This window comes from Vitis riparia, chromosome 8, assembly GCF_004353265.1.
Source record: "Vitis riparia cultivar Riparia Gloire de Montpellier isolate 1030 chromosome 8, EGFV_Vit.rip_1.0, whole genome shotgun sequence".
NCBI classification, from domain to species: domain Eukaryota; kingdom Viridiplantae; phylum Streptophyta; class Magnoliopsida; order Vitales; family Vitaceae; genus Vitis; species Vitis riparia.
The window spans coordinates 2969820-2992344 of NC_048438.1; the positions used below are offsets into that span (position 1 = coordinate 2969820).

At 36.7% G+C, this 22525-nt stretch overlaps 1 protein-coding gene across 1 annotated transcript in view; it reads left to right on the forward strand.

The window, feature by feature from the left end:
• The first annotated feature begins 402 nt into the window (after positions 1 to 402).
• LOC117921245 (probable acyl-activating enzyme 16, chloroplastic) overlaps positions 403 to 22525 on the forward strand; it is a 75901-nt gene continuing 53778 nt past the window's right edge. Inside the window, exons 1-4 of the mRNA XM_034839083.1 lie at positions 403 to 761; positions 2299 to 2490; positions 9859 to 9973; positions 14317 to 14404. Coding sequence (XP_034694974.1) covers positions 603 to 761; positions 2299 to 2490; positions 9859 to 9973; positions 14317 to 14404 — 554 coding nt within the window. The 5' untranslated portion in view covers positions 403 to 602. The remainder of the gene's footprint in view (positions 762 to 2298; positions 2491 to 9858; positions 9974 to 14316; positions 14405 to 22525) is intronic.

The following is a 22525-nucleotide window of genomic DNA, read 5'->3' on the forward strand; positions in this document are numbered from 1 at the left end:
TGATGTATTGATAAAATAAGAATGTATCTATAAAATACTGATATTTTTATCTTTGGATGTGAAACGAAAAGATAAAAAGATGAAGGAAGATATTAAGGTACCATAATAGTACCTATGGAATGAAAGATCTGGACCATTAAATATGTACGATGAAATCTAAATTGTTAAATAAGATACAAATGAATATAAAAATATAAAAAAATAAAATTAAAATATAAATAATAAGACATAAAAATATAGATGTGACATCGGTACCTTGATAGCCACCGAAAAATGTACTTCAATTCTGTTGCCAAACCTTAATAAGATCAGAGTTTGTGAAATTGGTTATCACATTCGTCGAAAGTGCATTCGTTACGACATGGGGACGGACAGTGTATTAAACCCAGCTTGTAAAATTGGTTGGGGAAGGTGAAAAATCGCAATGGCGGAAAGAGCAAAATGTACACGTGGCAAGTAGGCGTTCCCACGGGATCGTTGTCAGGCCGAAGTCTTACCATACTGCGGAAACTTCAACGCGCTCGCTCAATTTCGTTCTCATCAGTCAATCCGATTCATCACTCGCTGCTCCCCCACCTCTCCCTCCTCTTTCATCACTTCCAATGTCTCCATCCCTCACTCTCTCTCCTTCCCCCGCTCCAAAGATGGCATTCATCTCTTCTCCTCCGCTTCAGTTTCAACTCACCACCCCGCTTTTACATACCAAATCCCTCCGACGCCTCCCTCGCGCCTTCAGATTTCGAGTTTTTTCCCAATCCATGGTGATTCCATTTCTTTTTTGTTTTTTGTATGAATTGATTCATTTGTGATTCTCGCTAGTTTTTTTTTGCTTGCAAGTCAACTGTGCTATATTTGTATACAATCCATTCCTTTATTTATTTATTTTTATTTATCTACTTCTTGGGTTTGATCTTCCACCCAATTGATGTGCGTTGTTCATGTAAAAATCTGCAGTTCTGAGTAATTTTAGCATTTCAGGTAGTCCTGTGAACTATAATGGAATTTGTGCTTAATTTTCGTGTCAATTTATATGGCTGACAGTTGGCTGAATTAGGTATTCTGTTAAGAGGAATACCTTTTGTATTTCTCACCTGGATATAGGAAAATACTAGGGAGGAAAGGGAAGGAAAAGAAAAGAAAACTCTTTCTTGTTTGGTTTCTTATGGAAAATATGAGTAGAAAAGAGATACGGTAGAAATTATTTAAAAACTTGTCCCTTTTTTTAGTTTTCATTCTTTATATAAAATAAGAATAAAATTGAAGGAGGATTGAAGAAAAAGATGTGGAGCGTTGACTCATTCTTATTTTCCTTCATTTTTTCATTTCTTCACCTTTCCCTTCCCTATCTACTTTTTCTTGTGCTCTACGGAGTAAAAAAAAAAATGAAGGCAAAAGAAAGGAAAATTCTGGAAGTTCCTTTCCTTTCCTTTCCTTTCTTTTCCTTTCCTTTTTCTTTTGGTATGAGAAGGTTTTATTAAAAAAGTGCCTAATGAAAATGGGATGCATTCCATGTATGAAGGAAGTGTAGAAGGCGTCACAGGAAAAAGAACAACAAAACAATACTCTCTTTTTAGGAGCCATTTGCTGAGGACCTTATGGATCAAAGGTGAAGGGGAGAGGATAAAAGACTCCTTAAGAGCTTCATCCAACCACTCCAAGCTCTAACATGTTCTACTATTTTGCTCTCTGCCAAATGATCCTGAACAAACACAATGGAATCATTCTCCACATCTTCTTTCGCTTTTTCCCTAGGAAACTCATGCAATCCCAATACCATTCCTCTCACCATCTTGGGGAGCACCCAAAAATCACTTAAAAGAGAGAAAAAGGCGATTGCCACAAACCCCAAACTGCACCATTATGGATTAGAGAATGGCTAGCGGATTACTCGTCAAACTAAACAATAGTAATTAGCTAAATACCACCCTCTCTTTCGCAGTTGGTCCAGGGTCAAAATCTTTTCCCACACAGCTTCCTAACCAACCAGCTGGGGTCATTGCATGGGCTTAATTAAATTTTTAGCAATGCTGCAAACAGTGGGTTCAGTACCACTACATTCATATAGCATAATGATGTTCCCAAGCTTTAAAAGTATGACTGACCAATGGTCTTATTGCGATATTCTGTATGGGTTTATTGGCAGACAAATGTTTTTGCTTATGTAAGAATGGTGGGATGTTTTTAAAGTTCTCATGTGGGAAGACATTAATATTTAAAGCTTTGTTATTAGATTATATATTGGAAAAATACAGATGAAAAGGTGCTGATGTTCATTTCATCTAAAACTTTCTGTTATAGACAGAGGAAAGGCAGATAAGGAAGTTCTCACCTTTTCTAGAAAGAGAATTTCTGTTGGGAGATGGTGTTTTGGCCTCTGATGAGTGGAAAGCAGTTCCTGACATTTGGAGGTCCTCGGCAGAAAGATATGGTGATCGGGTAGCATTGGTGGATCCATATCATGACCCACCTTCAAATATGACTTACAAACAGGTTTTCTTTTCTTAACTTTTCTTCACATATTTGATTATCTTTGAGCTTTGGCATAAGAAATTTGTTCTATCTCTATATCATGTAATGATTGTCTGTACCTTATACAAATTAGTTTGTTTATTTATTGAGAAGTGGCAGAGCAAATTCTTCCTTTCCCATCCCTAAAACTTTTTTATTGAATCTCTATTTCATATCTTGATTTTTTTTACCTTATACAAATTAATATTCAGCTTTAATCATTTGAAGTTATCAGAAAATAAAGTTTGATTTTAGAAGGCTTGAAGAAGTAATTACTATGATTTTTCTATGATATTGTTGCACCCTTTTATGATCTGCATTTGTTGGTTTGGTGAACCTGGGATTTGTAGACACCAATGAGTATTATACACAAGATATGGCATTCTGACAATTGTCCAGGATCTAAATACAGGGACTCTGCTAAGTTTGTACCTGTATCTGTTTTCTGGGGACACATTTTTTGTGTATTTACTTGTGTTTGTAATATGTTAGTTATTACATTGGAAAATCATTGAGAGAAAAACACATTTTAGAAGCAAGAAAAAGTGTTCTTTTTTTCTTTTTTCTTTTTTTCTGTGGCTAAATATGAGTAATCAGGAACTAGAAGACCTAGAATGAGAGAGGTGAGGTTAACTCTAGGCTTAGAGGGGGGCTTTTAGTGAGGAGAAGGCTGCTGACAGCTTTGGCGGATTTGGTTTGAGACAGAGGCCTTGCTCCTGACAGCTTTTCAATTGAGTTTTTGCAAAATCATACTGCGCAGCATTTAGGAAAAAAGTGATGGGTTTTATCTGGTGATTTCTTTGTGTTTCGCTCCTTCAAAGGGAGCCTGACAACAGCTTCTGTTGTTTTGGTTATTAAAAGAGGGGTGGAGGATGTCAAGGACTTTAGGCCTATCAGTCTAGTGTGGAGCTTATATAAATTTATGGTTAAGTTCCTAGTTGAAAGGGTGAAAAGAGTTGTTAGTCTTGTTGTGTCATATTTTCAAAATGTGTTTGTGGAAAGAAGACAGATTTTGGATGTGGTTCTTGAGTTTCAAATAATCTCTAGGGAAAGGTTTCCAGACAACTAAAACTCAACTATTATGGGCATAGAATAAGATGCTGCCCTTCAATCTGTGATGAATAAGCATCAAAGGCATCTCCTGAGCCCTGATAATTCATAATCACCCATTAAGCCTGATAATTGCTCTTTACATATATGGATAATAAATAGCTCTATAGGCTAGTAGAGTCAAACTCCTGAGAGTGCGAAAGAGCTCTTTTGATAACAGTGGCCAAGAGGGACTTGAGGTAGTAAATATCATTTTACAAGTCAGCAACAGTCCTACTCCTATTCTTGAAGATCCTAGCATTATTTTAAGCCAAGGCACTCAACATATAGCAAGAAAAGTGCCTTAGCCATGGGACTTCTTCTAAAATCCAAGAAGCAAATAACTAACATATTAGCAGTATCTTTGGAGGGAGCTCATAAAACTACAGCCTAAGGGGTGATTGAATGGTATGAACAGATGGATAAGTTGTCTCACCTTTCTCTATGTACAAAATACAAAAGTTAGAGCTAATAACCATGTAGGGTCTCCTAAACCATAGCAGCTTATTAGTTTTGATCTTCTTATTAACGTTAAACAAGTGAACTTTGACTGTGGAGCAATGGACTAAAATATAAACTTGGCTTGAGTTTATTAGACTCAATGAGGGCACAAAAATGGATTTTTGGGGGAAAAGACCAAAAGGTTCTAGGTTCCAATACCTCTCATTTGGAACAGTTGGGAGAGGTAAATATTGTGTACGGTAAGGAGGTACAGGAAATGACGAAGTTCATAATCAATAAGATTGTATTGAAAGTTTAAAGTCCAGTGAGAGGAGTTCTGGTGGATGGATTAGAAAATAGTGACATAGATTGAGTTTCTAGATCTAGAATAAGATCGAGGTGGGGGTAGATGGAACAATAAGGTTAGTCACCCCACTGATACATAAAGCATGACCCTGAGAGATGACTTTCCAAGTACAATGTTCAGAATTCCTAGGTATAAACTTAGCATTCCATCAACTATTGTGTGATTGATAAATGCCTCTCATAACAATATACAATAATAAGTTATGCTCCTTGGGAAACCTGCATAAGCTCTTCCTAGTTAGAACTTTGTTCCTCACAGATTCCACTCTCTTCAGACCCAAAACTCTCATCTAATTTGACCCTACACTGCTTGATTCAACCCAATAAGATGATATCTCTTCTTTTTTCTAATACTTGACCACAAGTAATTTTTGCATTCTTTTCTGATTGCACATATCCCCATTGCAGGGGGATATGCACAAGATAAGACTGCATTGAGGTGAAACTTCTTCCCAAGACCATAAAGACCCTTTTCCATCGATCTGGCCAATAAATAGGTCCTAAAAGTTGAGTACTTTCCAAAAGTTGATGACAGCTGCTGGCCCTGCAGCACACACAATCCTAGGTGATGTTGATACCCACTAAGGAAGACTTATCATGTTGGTCTCACTATTATTGAAGTGGACCTAGAAGTGATCGTCTTTTGGGTTGCCTTGGGGTAGGGTTGGTAATGGGTCGTGTCCATAGTTTTAAAAGGTGCCCTTTAAGCACACCTAGGCTCAAGGCGCAACCACTCCCTAGTTATAATGCCTTGCTTGTCAAGACATGCGCCTTGTTAAAGAGGCACACCGTGTCTACTTTACTCTTCCTTTTTAAATATTTTTATTTTGAAATTTCTAATTGTATATTAAAATTTATATAATTTCATTACTTTTTTATTGAATGCTTCTTTTAGATTTTTGAATTTTAAATTTTTTATTAATTGGATTAGATTTTGAATCATATTTTATAAAATTGATATGCGTCCTAGGTCGCATTTCATTTCACTTAGGCACACACCTTGTGTTGCACCTTGCACTCAACCTATAGGAGACTTTTGCACCTTAGGTGTGCCTTACACCTTTTAAAATTATGATCGTGTTAGAATGATTAGACACAAACACGACTCATTTATTACATAGGTAACACGTCATTACCCATTTAACTCGTTTAATAAATGGGTTATAAAATTGATATGCATCCTAGGTCACATTTCATTTCACTTAGGCGCACACATTGTGTTGCACCTTGCACCTAACCTGTAGGAGACTTTTGCACCTTAGGTGTGCCTTACACCTTTTAAAATTATGATTGTGTTAGAATGATTAGACACAAACACAACTCATTTATTACATGGTAACACGACCTTACCCATTTAACTCGTTTAATAAATGGGTTAAGTTAACTTGTGTATGAATTGACATGAATAAACCATCAACATGATTTTCACTTGTTGACATGATTGTAACCCATTTAACCTATTTAAAATTTAAAATTTATAAATGTATTATTTTAAAATACCCTTTAGTTACTTTAACCAGTAGGTATTATTTTTTTAAAATCTTAATTAATTTATTTATATAATTTTAATTATAATATATTTATAATATAAAAATGAATTTTAATTATAATATGTTTATAATATAAAAATAAATTAAAATTTTAATTTTACACTTGTTTAAAATTTTATTTAATGTTTTAATTATAGAATATTTTTAATCTTTATAATGAAATTTATAGAATTTTACTTAGTTATTTAACCTTTTTGAACTATATGGTAGTATGATTAAAAAGTATCTAAATTTTTTATAATTTTTAAATATATAAAATTATTAACTTTACATGGTTTAAATGGGTCTTAAATGAGTTGGGTCATAAATGGGTCATTTTGACATGATTAAGTAAACAAGTTATTTTGACACAATTAAAGAAACAAGTTCGTTTGGCATGAATTAGTAAATGGGTTAAACAAGTTGAATGGTCAAACCAAACATGACTTGTTTATCAAACGAGTTGTATGAGTTAACATGATTATGATATAGATATCATTATACCTAATCCAAACCTACTAAAATTCATGTTATTTTCATGTTGTGTTATCTTATCGTGTCAAAATTGTCGCCTCTACCTTGGGGAATAGGGCTCCTTGGTGGCAATCACCTTGAGAGAGATTTAAGATAGAGCGCTTCCATGGTTAACGCCTATTAATGGGCTTTGGACCTCCATATTAAAAGAAGATCTTTTTCCTTAGTTGATTTTATAGTTGCCTTCATGGATTGAAAAATCGGTTTTTATCGGCAATATTTCGTTGATATATCGGATATCGGACGGCCCCGAAAGGATATTGAGCACCGATTATCAAACGGGAGGAATATCGGAAAAATATCAGGAAAATCTCCGAAATATCGGCGATATATCGGTTTGGAACCGATAAATCGACAAAAAAATCAAGTGTGAAGTGATGTGTGGAGCAGCGGAGGAAGCCTGTTAAAATATCGGAGATATATCGACGATATATTGGATATATCAGCGAATATATCGGATATATCGCCGATATATCTGAGAAATATCGGAGATTTTTTTGAAAGGTTTTTTATTTTTTAAATATTTATCCTTTTTTTTATTTTTTTATTTATTTTTTTATTTTAAATTTATATTATCATTTTATTTTTAACTACTTTTTATATTTATCTCATTAATGCTATTTTAAAAAATTACTATCATTTCATTCTTTTTTTTATCCGTTTAATTTTATTTAATTTTAAATGTTTTTATTTTAATTAAAAATATAATTTTACTCAAAAATTGCTACAATATAAAAAAATTAATGAAGTCCTAATATTCTATAAATTAAAATTAATTTGATAAGATAAATTAGGAATAATTTTAATTATTTAAATAAATTAATGTTAATAGAAAAATTGTCACTTGTAATAAATTTTTAGAAATCAAATCTCAAATAAAATATTTTATATAAATCAATTTAATTTTTTATTTAAAATGTAATAAAATATGTTTTATAAAAGTATTTTAATTGTTAAAATAAATGAATATAAATATATTAAAGGAGTTTATGCTATTTTTTTTTATAAAAAATTGATAAATATTATATGTACGATTAAAGATATTATTTATCAAATTTTATAAAAAATTAGCATTACTTACTTATTTTATCATTTTTTTTTGGAGTTTTTTCAAGCATTCTTGTGAATTTTGAATAATTTTCGCCTCATCGATATTTTTGTCAAAATGTCCACCGATATTTCTCCAATATTTCCTATATATTCGTAAAATCCAAGTACTGATATATCCGTATTTACCGATATTTTAATCCTTGGTTGCCTTCCACCCTTGTGAGTGCTCTTAGGGGTCTCCATTGTTTGGTTAATTGGTTGATTTTATTTGTTATTTTCCTTAGTTGATTTTATAGTTGACTTGCACCCTTCATGAGAGCATTCTTAGGGGTCTCTATTGTTTGATTGGTTGTTAATTAATATATATATATATATATATGTGTGTGTGTGTGTGTGTGTGTGTGTGTGTATAGTAATATATTATTATATTATTATATTATATAATATTTTCAAGGTTTTCAAGACTTGAAAGATCCAAAGAGACTTTTTGTGGGGAGGTGGCACATTAGAGAAAAACCTCATTTGGTTAATTGAACCATAGTTTGCTTGGGAAAAAAGGATAAGGATTCTGAAATTCGCAGCCTCTTTGTATTAAACAAGGCATTTCTTGGTAAGTAGAATTGGGGATTTGCTATAGAAAGAGGATCCTTATGGAAACAAATCATAATAGGGAAGTTTGGAGAGGAGGAAGGGAGGCGGTTTTTGAGAGGGGTGAAAGATGGATATGGAGTGGTTGTGTGGAAAGCCTTTAGAAACGAAAGGGAAGTTATAAAAAACAAGTCTCGCTTTTCAATTGGGAATGGAAGAAGGGTTAAATTCTATAAAGACTTGTGGTGCAAGAATCTAATCTTGGAAGGAGTCTTCCTGAACTTTTCTCCTTTGCTTCTAACAGAGATGGATGGTTGAGAAAGGCATGGGAGTAGGTTAGGGAAGAGGGTAGTTGGAGCCCCCATTTTTCAAGGCAGTTTAATGATTAGGAGCTTGGGGAAGTGAAGTTTTTTTTGAAAATTACAATTATTGTCAATTAAAAGGGATATGAGGACAAACTAAGTTGGAATGAATCCAAGAGTGGCAATTTTTCAGTTAGATCCCTTTATTCTTCCTTCTTTAGGGGATATAAAGAGCCTTTCTTAGCTAGTGTGGTATGGAGCACTTGGGCACCAATGAAGGAAGGTTTCTTTGCTTGGGAAGCATCTTAGAGTAAAATTTTAACTCTTGACCAGTTCAAAAGGAGGGGTTGAACTCTTCTGAATAGGTGTTATTTGTGCAAAGGTGAGGAGGAAATGATAGGGCACTTGCTTTTGCATTGTTCCAAAGCAAGAATGTTGTGGCAATTGATTCATTCTCCTTTTTGAGTGGTTTAGGTGATTCATTCTTCAATTGGAAGGAACTTGTGTGGTCAACATGGCTCTTTTGTGGGGAAGAAAAGGAAAAAAGCATGGAGGGTCGCTCCCTTTTGCTTGTTGGGGACTCTTTGACAGGAAAGGAACATCAGGACTTTTAATGATGTTGAGTAGTCTGACCAAGCAATCAAATCCAATTTTATGTATACTTTTATGAATTAGGCTAGGGCATGTATAGAGGACCATATGATGTCTATGATAGATTTTGTAGATTGGTTGAGCTTAAAGTAAGGTGAAAGGTTTATTGTTTTTAACCTTCTTGCCTATACCAGGTGTTTTTTATATACTTCATGTGTACTATGCTATGCCTCCTTTTAGGCGCTTTTAATATATATTCCCTTTTGCCTTATGTATAACATTATTCTTATTTCTTTTTTGTCATAATTATTATTTTTTTTTATTTCTGCTTTTTTTGTTTCTTGCTTCTCTTTGAAGGCTTCTTAACCTTCTAAAGTTATTCTCTCTCTTCCCTGTACACCAAGTTTAGGCTAGTTTTGTAAATTTACTTCTTTGGTTAGTTTTGATGTAGTTGCATAGTTGCCTTGTAAGGTTGCAATCGGTTATTTAAAGTTTTTGGCTTATTGCATTTAGCCCAATGGTGTTCTCAAATGAGCATTCGTGTCACCTCATTTTTCGAAGGACTATATTTTCTACATATGAGCTAATGATGGAGTCATTGTTCACACCATGCATACTGTAAATGGATTGCCAAACTAATTCAAGGATTTATAGTATAACAGAACCAGCATCGATATTGATGTAAATGATCAATAAATTTTCTGCATAATGCTTTTTGTCATTTCAATTTTGTCCTGATTATCATATGTTTCTTTTCCATGTTACATCTCCAATGTGATTTTGTTCACATTCATGAAGGACCATGTTCCCACATTTTCTGTTTTGCTTTCTTTTGCACTCCATTGCTTTCAAAATTGCAGCTAGAGCAAGAAATTTTGGACTTTTCTGAAGGCTTAAGAGCTATTGGAGTAAAGCCAGATGAAAAGCTTGCACTTTTTGCTGATAATTCATGTCGGTGGCTCATTGCAGATCAAGGTATGCTATTAGCAGTTCATTTTATACTTAAATTCTGCACCAGGAAACTGTTAATGGATAAAGATGCTACTTTGTGCTCTTTCCACTGCCTTTTTCTTTCTTTCTTTTTCTTTCCACTACAAGCAGGTCTTCTCCCAGTGGTACTGGAGGTTACTGTTGTTCAAGGAAACTGGTCAAAGGATCATAGCTTCTTTTATCTTGATGGTCTTCATATTAAGAGATGTACCAAGCTTGAAACTGTTGGAACTTTTTCACCATTTACAAGCATTAGACTTACCATACATAAAGAGGGAAAGGCATCCCTATGTAGAGGTCACAAATTTGCAAAATCCAAGGGGAGTGATTGTTGTCAGAGGAATTTTCTAATTGGAGTCCATGCTCATGGGGATGGCATTTAGATCAGCCTATTTTTTCTCAGAATAGTCATGAAGACCATTAGTTAGAATGTTTGTGAGTTGGGATCTAGGAGAGAGAGATGGTCAATAATGGATTTTCTTCCCAAGGAAGATCTGGATGTGGTTATGCTCTAAGAAACTAAACAGGATGAAGATGGTAGAAGCTTTTTCAAATTGTGTTTGGTTGTCTAGAAGTAGATACGTTAGGCTCGAAGGGAATTCTATTATTTAGGATTCTCTAACTTTTTAAAGTTGGCAAGATTGTGGTTGTTTCTTTTTTGGTGACAGTAAGACTCTTCTAAGAGGGAGAAAGAAAGTTGTGGTCATTTGCGGTTTATAGTTGTAATCTGGAGTTCTAAGATTGCCGTGGGTGGAAGGGATTTTGATAGAATGGTTAGAGACTATGAGCTAGATAAACCACCTCTTAGGAACAAAAACATCTTCTATCTCATCAAACACGTGAGAGACAACTGGTTGCTAAAGATTGGTAGGTTCTTATTTTTGAAAGTAGGATGGTTAAGTCCACATAGCATTCTGGAGTCCCTCCCTAGACCATCATCTTGCCATATTGGTTGAGACTAATCCCATTTAGTCGAGGTCCAGTCTCTTTTAGGTTGAGAACATGCAGCTTTTATATCCTAGTTCCAAAGATTGTTAGTGGTGAAGTCTCATGTTTTGTTGGGAGGGTTATAATTTCATGCAAACATTGTTTTGTTGAATCCAAGTTCAAAGCTTGGAATTTTTAGGTTCCATGTTTGGGGAGTTAAAAAGGGAAAGAATGTCTATTCTCAAAGAAATTGAATTGATCAACTCCTTGGAGCAATCTGGTAACATGATAGAAGACCTTAAATCACTAAGAGCCTCCAGGAAACTGAAGCCGGAACAGATCCTTTTGAGGAAGAGATGGTTTGGAGGTAGAAAACAGAGTGAAATGGGCTAGAGAAGGAGATGGCAACTCAAAGCACTTTCCTCAAATGGCTATAGTAAGGGAAAGAAAAGGCTGATAAAATTGTTGGAGAGAGAGGAAGGTGAGCTTTTAGGTAATTGGAATCCATTCTAAGGAGGTATTAGTTTCTTTAATTGCCTTCATCAAGCTTAAAGGGTCATCAAGGTTAGAGGGTGATTAGTGGAGGACCAGGTATTTTTTTTTTTATTAGAAACAAAAATTTATTAATGATAATAAAAGTACAAGAGAAGGATGAGAAGTACTTTCTTGAAAATACAAATCCTAATCAAAGTAATACTTACACCCCACTATACAAAAACTATACACGAAGGCTAACCCCAACTATATCAAACTTTTGAATTACAAATCGAAAGCCAATTGAGTTGAATAACATTAAGTGGAACTCCTCTAAAAACAACAATACAAGAGGCTCAAAGAGGAGTAGAAGTGAAGCAAATCCCACAACATCCCTCCCGATCTCCATTTCTCCGCAAAAATCCTTGCATTTCTCTCTTGCCACATGATCCATAATAAAGTGAGACAAACGATTTGCTAAAGAGTCTTGCCTTTAACTGAATTCTCCAATCCTCTTAAAGAAATAATTATCATATCATCAATGCTCCTAGGTGGAACCCAATTCATCCTTGCTAAACCGAAGAGCTTGTACCATAGCCCTAAAGTTAAAGGACAATGTAGAGAAATATGGTCAATTGACTCTCCATTTCCTTTCCATAAAATACACCAATGAGGACTAAGAGATTTATAAGGTCTTTTCAACTGTAGCATGTCATTGGTGTTTACCTTCCTATGTGCTACTAACCAAGCAAAGGTCTTAACCTTTGAGGGGGCTTTTGATTTCCACAAAAAATTGCCCAGAAGGAACAAAGTAGGATTTGAGTAGTTGGACATGGCCAACAAAAAAGATTTAATTGTGAATAAGCCTGAGGAGGATAAAGACTGGGCTTGTGAATCTACAGCAGGAGGAGACAAGTGCACTAAATTAAGGGAAGACATGAGTCTTTCAAGAAGTTCAATTTCAATATCTATGAGATTACAACGAAAATTAAAATTCCAAGAGAAGGGAAAGGAACTACCAAGAATAGTTGAAATGGAAACGTTTTTCACCGAGATAACTCTATATAGACCTAGGAATTGTGAGCACAAAGGTTGGCCACCCCTCGAAAGATCTTCCCAGAATTGGATTCTCTCCCCATTCTCCATTCCCCATTCCTAAAATCGGATTCTCTCTCTCCTTTGCAATTTCTCAATTTTTGAAGCTATTGATACTGAGATCTTAAAAGAGAAAGGAAATAGTTAGGGATGTGAGAAAGGCATGACTGAATCAAGGTAATCCCCATCCCCCCCGCCCCCACAAGGGACAAAAAGGCCTTTTCCATCCGTTCAGACCCCTCGAAATTCTATCAATAACCAGATCCTAGAACCTTATCATCCTTGGGTTCCCTCCTAAGGGAAGACCCAGATAAGACAGAGGCCACTCTAACACTCCACAATCAAGGAATGAAGCCAACCTAGATGATAACTCTTGGCTTATGTTAATATTGGAAAGGGATGCTGGATTCTTTATCTTTGAGGAGAGATTTCTAAAATGACCTTTTTCTAGGAGCAAATAAAAGATGTTGATTTTCATATAATCAAGGAGAAATCACCTAGCTGTGATGGTTTCTCTGTTTCATTCCCATATTGTTGGTTTGTTGTCAATAATAGTAATGCCATCTCTGTTTTCCTAGCTAGCAAGAAATCCTAAATCAATAGTACACTAGGCTTATCAGTTGGTAGCAAGCCTTTATAAGGTTATTGATAAGGTGCATCTCAAATTACATGGTGGTGGTAAGAGAGGTGATCTCATATTCACAAAGAGCCTTTGGAAGAGACAAACTTTGGATACAGTGCCAATTATGAATGAGTGGATGAAAAATTTAGATATTTAAGGTGCAATTGTTTTCAAAATTGATTATGAAAAAACTTGAAATCATGTTGATTGGAGTTTCTTGGATCATGTTCTATTTTTATTAGAAAAAGTTTCCTTTATGGATGGAGATCTTGGATTTTTAGGGTTGCTTATTAGTGAAATTTGTTTTGTTAGTCAATAGTTGTGTTGAGGACTGGGTAGATATGTCTAGAGGGCTAAAGCCAAGGGATCCACTTATAATTTTTGTCTTCACAAGTGTTGCCAGTATGTGGATTAGGTTAATGCTAAGGGTAGAGGAAATAGGTCTACTAGAAGGTTTATGGTTGATAGGAATGACATTATTAGGGTGTCACACTTGTATTTTGCAAATGATCATCATGGCACTATTTTATTCCTTAGAGCCAAGGTAGGGGATTTTTTTAAAGAGATATTTGATTAAAAACGGACAAAATAATCCCTAAATCAGAAAAATAAACCTTATTTTTTAAAAACATACAAATGGTATTTTTTGAACAAAAATAGCAGTCGTCAATATTTTTATTCTCCTCTCATATCAAAGCACTTTTGGCCTAGATTCTAGTTTTTGGATGGGTGTCAAGGCTTAAAAACAAGGATTATTTATGTCTAATTGAGGTTAATTCACAAATTTCAAACAGTGGGAGTTATTTTTCCAAAGTGGGGATTATTTATTCTTTTGGCCTAGATTCTAGTTTTTGGATGGGTGTCAAGGCTTATAGTTAATCTTAATAAGAGCACTTCTTTAGTAGTCAAATACTATAGAGGAAGAAATCCCTTATGCAATTCCTAACAAACTCATTATGGAATTTGAGATGGTCATCAGTGAAGAGCCTCTCTCCTTTTTTTGCTTAATATTTCATTTTTGTCTTGGGTAATAAAATCCTTTTGTAGTATGCTTACTTTTTTTTTTTAACCTTTAATACACACACCAAAGCCAATAGCCCTATATATATATATATATATATATATATATATATATACTTGTTATATATTGGTTTGGAAGTTGATTTTCTCAAATTCAACTCTCATTTGATGTGATTTATTTTTGGCTTAGGTATAATGGCCATTGGAGCAATTAATGTGGTAAGGGGCTCAAGGTCATCTGTTGAAGAACTTTTGCAAATATACATTCATTCTGAAAGGTTAGGGAAAAAGGTTCTCTCAAAGTTTAGCCTTATAACTATCATTTAACATGAACCATACATAATATCTACTGTGCATCATTATAATTACCATTCAGTTCTTACTTACTTAGGCTGATGAACTTTTCAAACCCTAGCATCATAATGAGGGATTATGTTAGAGTTGCCCATGAAAGAGTTTGAAGTTGAGTAAGGATTGATGGAAGAGGCACTTAGGATGGAATTGGAGTTTTTAGGGTCTTTTGATGATTTGAAGTGTTGTGTTTGTTTGAAATTGTAAAACAATGTGTAATACCAGAAAGATTGAGAAAAGAAGTCATAAAGCTAACTCTATTGAATTGTCATCGTACCTTTGGTACAAGGCATTGAACTTACAATCCTTAGTTGAAGATTCAAAAATCCAAATTTATGCTTATAAACTCTTTTTATAAACCAAAAAACCTAAAAATAATTAATTTTTTTGCTTGAATCATGCTAATCCTTATCATAGTTTTTGGACAACTTCCTAGAGAACCATTTCTTACGTTGAGATGTGATGTTTTAAACATCAGGGGAAACCATGGGTAGACTTTTGGAATATATTTTAAAAGTGTTTTTGAAACTCTGAGAAAACCTTTTGAAACAGTTGAAAAGAATTTTTTTTGAGAAATATGTGAGCAATTGATTTCTCAGAACTCTATCTCTTTCTACATGCGTCTCTCCCAACACTTCTCAAGCCTCTTCCCCAAAATGACTCACTAACATTTGTAGAAGATTTCTTTATCCCCTAAAGTTGACATTTTGGTTTATTAAATTTCTTTTCTAACATTTATTTTGGTTTTATCGAATTCTTTAACTTTTATCTAAATATTTTCCTGGCCTCACATTTTCCACATAGTTTAACCATGATCTTGTTGCTTTGTTTCCACCTGTCTCTGTTTTCTACTTTTGATAGTGGTAACTATCAGTTGGTAAACTTGGTTGCATCCTATTATCTATTCCCCTCATACTTGATGTGTTTAAATAAGGGTTGAAAATCACTTAAAAGAATATGTATATGTGATAGGGAAATGCTATTAGTAGAAAGGAAAGGGATACAAAGAAGGATGGCATACCCTTTAGAAAAACATAAAACCAAGGAACCTAGAGTTTTCCCTTAAATACACTATAGAAAAGGCTTCAATTAAAACCAAACCCTTATGAACAGAAACTTTGAGTTATTAACTTTCCCAAAAGCTTAAATTGTTGGGATTTAGGCTCGCAATGTATACCATGGTCTATTTGTCTACAACTATTGCTATTTGTGCACCTCCCATGGTGACTATAGGGTCATATGTGAAGAGAGAGGGAGGAAAGAGGAGGGGGGGAGGGAGGGGGAGCGTTGTTTATGTTAGAGCATGATGTACATGGTGTGACTTAACTAGTTAGCATTTCAAAAAGTAGGTGATTCAAGATGGCATTGGAGCTATGGTTAATTGGAGGTCTTAAGCTTAAGTCCTCCCTTTATTTATTTATATGTTTGATTATCTATGATTAAAAATATATGATTTTCTTACAGCTATTATTGTTTTTGCCTCCTACCTCTAGCTATTGTTGTTTGTGCCTTTCATAGTAATTACCTTTGATCACAAAAATGTGATTTGTATGTAGCTAATGTTGTCTTTGCCTCCCATGATAGATATGGGGCCGCATGTGGAAGGGGAGTGAAGAATTTCTGAATTCCTTTATTGATACTTTAGGTACACACCATACACATATATATACACAAATGACTGAATAAGAAAAAATCAATCTAGCTTGATTCTCTCCTAAAATTAGGAAACTGAATCATCCTAAATGATCTCTCCTTTTTTATTCCTAAAATACTTTCCTAAATTAAAAACCCTAACTTTGAATGCCAAATTTCAACACTCCCCCTCAAGCTGGAGAATATATATCATATAATCCCAGCTTGCAAGTTAAGTCTTCAAAGTTAGGCCTAGGTAAAGCTTTGGTGAGGATGTCTGCGGTTTGGTGCTTGGTAGGAACATAGTTCAATCTAACCGTCTCACTAGTCACCTTCTCTGTGATGAAGTGTCTGTCAATCTCAACGTGCTTGGTCCTGTCATGATGCACGGGGTTCTTTGCTATGCTTATAGCTGCCTGATTATCACACATCATCAGAACTGGAGATGAACTCGTTTGCCCCAGTTCACTAAGAACCCTTTTTATCCAAATCCCTTCACAGATTCCCTGTGCAAGAGCTCTGTACTCAGCTTCTGCACTACTTCTGGCTACAACTGATTGCTTCTTACTCCTCCAGGTAACAAGATTTCCCCAGACAAAAGAACAATATCCAGAAGTGGACCGCCTGTCAATGATGTTTCCTGCCCAATCCGCATCTGAGTATACTTCAGTGTCACGGTTCTCTGTCTTTCTGAAGAATAGACCTTTCCCTGGTGTCATTTTTAAATATCTAAGAATCCTGTAGACTGCTTCCATGTGTTCCTCAGTGGGGCTGTGCATGAATTGACTTACAGCACTCACTGCAAAGCCAATATCTGGCCGAGTGTGTGAGAGATAAATCAAGCGCCCGACGAGCCGCTGATATCTCCCCCTGTCTACCGGTGTACTTTCTTTCTCGATACCAAGTTTCTTCTGACTATCCATAGGAGTATCAATTGGTTTGCATCCAAGCATACCGGTCTCCTTAAGAAGATCGAGTATGTATTTTCTTTGAGAGACTACAATTCCCTTCCTTGATCTAGCCACTTCCATACCAAGGAAATATTTCAAATTTCCAAGGTCTTTAACTTCAAACTCCTCTGACAAATACTTCTTCAAATTCTGTAATTCCTCCATATCATTCCCAGATAGAATAATATCATCAACATAGACTATCAATATGGCCATTTTCCCGGCATGAGACTTCTTGACAAATAGAGTATGATCAGCCTGACCTTGTTTGTAGCCCAGCTTCAGGACTGCTTTTGTGAATCTATCAAACCAGGCTCGGGGAGATTGTTTAAGGCCTTACAAGGATTTTTGGAGTTTGCAAACCTGATTCTTTGCCATACTTCCTTCGAAACCAGGTGGTATTTCCATGTAGACTTCCTCTTCTAGGTCACCATTTAGAAACGCATTTTTTATGTCCAGTTGTTGCAAGCACCAATCTTGATTGACAGCCAATGAGAGAAGAATCCTGATAGTGTTCAGTTTTGCAACAGGAGCAAAAGTCTCCTGATAGTCTATCCCATAGGATTGTGTAAACCCTCTAGCTACCAAACGAGCCTTGAATCTCTCGACTGATCCATCTGCTTTGTATTTTATGGTGAAAATCCACTTGCACCCCACGGGCCTCTTCCCAACCGGCAAATCTGTGATAGTCCACGTCCCATTCTTCTCAAGTGCATCAATCTCATCTTGTACTGCCTTCTTCCATTCTGAAATTTTTAATGCCTCTTGTATTGTGTTGGGAACCTGAGTATCATCAAGAGAAGTAGCAAATGCTCTGTAAGATGGTGATAGCCCTTCATATGTAACATAATTCCCAATTGGATGATCTGTACATCTCCTAACACCCTTCCTCAATGCAATCGGCAGAGTAGAATCATCAATGCTGGGAATTAACACCTCTCCAGCCCTATCCTCACCTATGTTCTCTTCAGGAAGACTTGAATTGGAGTCAATATATTGGCCACATGTTGACTGTGATCCGTGCTCTAATTCCTGTCTTTTCCTCCTCCTGATGTAAACTTGTAAGTTCTCATTAGCAAGTTGTGGGGCTATAGGTTGAATAGGCATGGGAGACTGGATGGTCACAGGAGATGGCTGGACTGATGACGGTATGGGTGTGGACAACTCAGTGGGCGCGAATTGGAAAGGATTTGGTGACTCTGAGTGAAAAGAAGGTACACCCTCAAGAAGAGACTCCCAAACTTGATGTTCATTCATGCTCTCCCCTTGAACATGAGATTTGGGATAGAAGAAGACATGTTCAAAGAAAGAGACGTCTATGGTGGTGTAAAATCTTTTGTTGGTTGGAGAATAGCATTTGTACCCTTTTTGGGTTGGAGAATACCCTAGGAAAATGCACTTATTCGCTCGAGGAGCAAATTTGCTACGATTTTGAGGATACACATGAACGAATGCCGTGTAACCAAATACTTTGAGTGGTAAATCAGAAAAGGCTGCACGGGTGTGAGGAAATTGTTTTAAGAAAAGTTGACGTGGGGATTGAAAGGTAAGCACTCTGGATGGCATACGGTTAATCAAATAAGTAGCTGTGAGAATAGCTTCCCCCCAGAAATAGTTTGGAACATTAGAGGAAAACATAAGGCACCGGGCAACCTCCAAGAGATGTCTATTCTTGCATTCAGCCACCCCATTTTGTTGTGGGGTGTCAACGCAAGAACTTATGTGGATAATGCCGTGATTTTGAAGATAAGTACTGAGACTACTAGTAAAGTATTCCTTTGCATTATCTGACTTGAGGACTTGAATTTTGGAATTGAATTGATTTTGAACCATAAGATGGAAGGTTTGAAAAATGTGCCCGACCTCTGACTTTTCTTTCATAAGGAAAACCCATGTTACCCGTGTATGATCATCAACAAATGTCACAAACCATCGAGTGCCAGAAATATTTTTTATCCGGGAGGGACCCCACACATCACTATGTACTAGAGAGAAAACAGTCGAAGGTTTGTATGGGATTTGAGGATAGACTGTTCGAGTATGCTTTGCAAACTGACAAATTTCACAGTGATAAGATGCTGGATTTTTATTGATAAATAATTTGGGAAACAATTTTGCAAGGTAAACAAAGCTAGGATGACCAAGGCGATAGTGTAACATTATAATCTCACTATCTTTATTGACCTTAGAATTTGACACAGAATTGAAAGACTCTAACATACTCTGAGACTGTACGCAACTTGCTTGAGAGACTTGGTTTGAGAATTGGCCACATGAGAGGAGGTAGAGCCCGGAACACAGTTCAGCACTGCCAATCATCTTCCCCGATTTCAAGTCCTGAAAAACACACAAGTTTGGATAAAATTTAGTAACACATTGGAGATCACGGGCCAATTTGCTAATGGACAAAAGATTACAATCCAAGTTTGGAACATGGAGAACAGAGTCAAGATATAAGTCTTTAGTAAGTTTTATAGAACCTGTCCCAGCAATTTTTGACTTTGAACCATCAGCAATATGGACGGATGAATGACCATTACTTGGCTTGTAATTTTGAAGAATGGTAGCATCTCCTGTCATGTGATCAGAAGCACCTGTGTCCACTATCCACGACTTCATTCCTCCTCGATTAGCAGTGAAGGCTACACCGGTAGTACTGCCACTGCCAACTTGGCTTAATAGTTTCTGTAGCATCTCCATCTGCTCTTTGTTGAATGGACTCGGCTCGGGAACAGATGTGCTCTCAGAGTTGGCAGCCACGTGTGCTCTGCCATCTCTGTCAGACCGTGGCTTTGGTTTCCAATCAGCCGGTTTGCCATGAAGCTTCCAGCAAGTCTCCTTATAATGACCTGGTTTCTTACAATAATCACACCAAGGCCTATCCCGTTTCTGACGATCTCCACCACTACTATTAAATGACCGAGCCGCAAGGGCAGAGGCATCCAATGTTGGGGCAGGTTGCTCTTTGGATCCCATCATCACTTTCTTTCTACTTTCTTCACGCCTAACCTCTGAAAAAGCCTCCCTGAGACTTGGCAGGGGTTTAATGCCCATGATTCGGCCTCTAACATCATCCAATTCCCTGTTTAGTCCTAGGAAAAACTTGAACAGTCTCTTTTGTTCCACAATTTTCCTTGTGAGTGTGTTGTAATACTGAGTAACTGTCTGCTCTCCTTGGCGGAAGTCATGTAGGGCTGATTCAATCTGAAAAAGTTCTGAAATATTTTCAGAACTTGAGTAAGTTTCTTTGGCTGCATCCCATATGTCCTTTGCAGTCCTAAATAGCAAGAAATTTTCACCTATGTCATTGTTCATGGAATTGATAAGCCATGACATGATCATGCTGTTTTCAATCTTCCACTTCCTGAAACCCGGTTCTGTAGTTTCTGGCATGACTGCTTCTCCAGTGAGGTACTCATCCTTTCCTTTACCGCAAATGAACAACAACACAGATTGTGACCACTGTAAGTAGTTATGGCCATTTAATTTGTGTCCTGTGATGAGAATAGGAGAGGAATCACTGCCACCAAGGTTTGGAATTTCAGATCTGCCTCCTAATTCTGGTGACGTGACGCTGGATACTTGTGATGATGCCATTCCGTATTTCGTCATGGACCGGAAAGGTAGAAGAACACTTCCCAAGGCACGTGCAGGGATTGGAGTTGAGGAAAAATAGCCGGAGGACGTCGGAAAAGCTGATCGGAGGGCTCGCGGAGGCAAAAAGACCCCAAAAGAGGCACGTGCAGGGCTTGGATGGCAGAAACAGGTACGTAGGGTGGCTGGTCGGCGTCAGGCGAGCTTGGAGTAGGAAGCGCGTCGCCGGAAAGTGGCTCACGCGCCCTCACGCGCCGGCGCGTGAGATGCAGTCGCCGGCCGGAAAAACGCGCGTGGGCGGCGCGTGGATGGTTTTCTGGCTCCGGTGTTTTGGGAAAAGTTGTAGATCTCCTCCAGACGCTCCTTGCGGTGTGAAAAAAAACGTCGCCGGAAAAGTCGCCGGCGGTGAATGTTTTTCTGACGACGATTCGACCGACCGGAAAGCGTTTTCTCCCTTGGCTCTGAGAACAGGGACTGATGACCGGAATGAGAGATGGTCGGATTGAGAGATGGCCAGAGAGATTTGGCCGGAATGAATGATGGCCTGAATAAGAGGTGGCCAGAAGGGATTAGGGTTTCAGAAAACTGGCTCTGATACCATGAAGAATTTCTGAATTCCTTTATTGATACTTTAGGTACACACCATACACATATATATACACAAATGACTGAATAAGAAAAAATCAATCTAGCTTGATTCTCTCCTAAAATTAGGAAACTGAATCATCCTAAATGATCTCTCCTTTTTTATTCCTAAAATACTTTCCTAAATTAAAAACCCTAACTTTGAATGCCAAATTTCAACAGGGAGGAAGGCAGGATGGGTTTGTCTTGAGCAAGATATCCATTGTGGCTCAAAATCTGAGCAACTTGAGCTTTTAGTAAAACTAGCAACTCAACAAAAATGGATGAACTCAAAAAGGGAGAATAGTGTCATAGGATGCTTCAAATGAGCCTCCCCATGGGTTTATATTAAACCTAGGAAGCTTCTGGAGACTCCTGGAGCCATCTACACTAAGCCATTGGTGGGAAGAGTGTGGAAGGTTGTAGAGATGCCTAGAGATGTCCAGACATCTCTCCACTATGGTGGAAGGCATGAGAGGAGTCTAAGGCTTTCTAGAGAATTCTAGGAATCTCTTGAATATTCTTGTACATAAGTTTGTACATAGAATTGTGTAGGGTATTCTAGAATTTTCTTGATTCGTAAGGAACCCTCTAAGGGTCCAGAGAGTTCCATTGGTGCCTATATATAGGTAAGGGCCTCATTTGGCCAAGGCACCACCCAAAACCACCCAAGAACCTAACTAACTAAGCAAGTGAGTTCTCAAAGCACTTGTAAAGCTTCCTTTGACCACATAGTTTTAAAAGGCTCAAGGCGCACCAAGGCGCAAAGTAGTCCTATAGCCTAAGGCACAAGGCGCACCTAAGGCGCGAGCTTTAGTGAAGTGAGGCGCACCCTAATTTACATATATATTTTTATATAATATAATCAAATTTAACAATCATTTATTTTTCCTAAACACATAAATCATCAAATATCATCCAAAACTTCAATTTAATCAACATGATAAGGTCCCGGAAGGTACATGATAAACTGATTACCTTCTAGAGTCTTGGGTTTCAAAAGTCTCATGGATATACTTTCATCGTTTTATCCTAATATGAGAACCACAAACCATCTTATTCCTAAGATATTTAGGTGTGTGTCCTTTATGTATGTTTACAGTCCAAATAAGAGAAAATTGAACCAAAGAGCAGTCAAGTGTATTTTTGTGAGATATTCCCCAACTCAAAAGGGGTATAAGTGTTACCATCCACCATCCAAAAAGATTTTTTTTTTTTTTTTGTCTCAACAGACATTACTTTCAATGA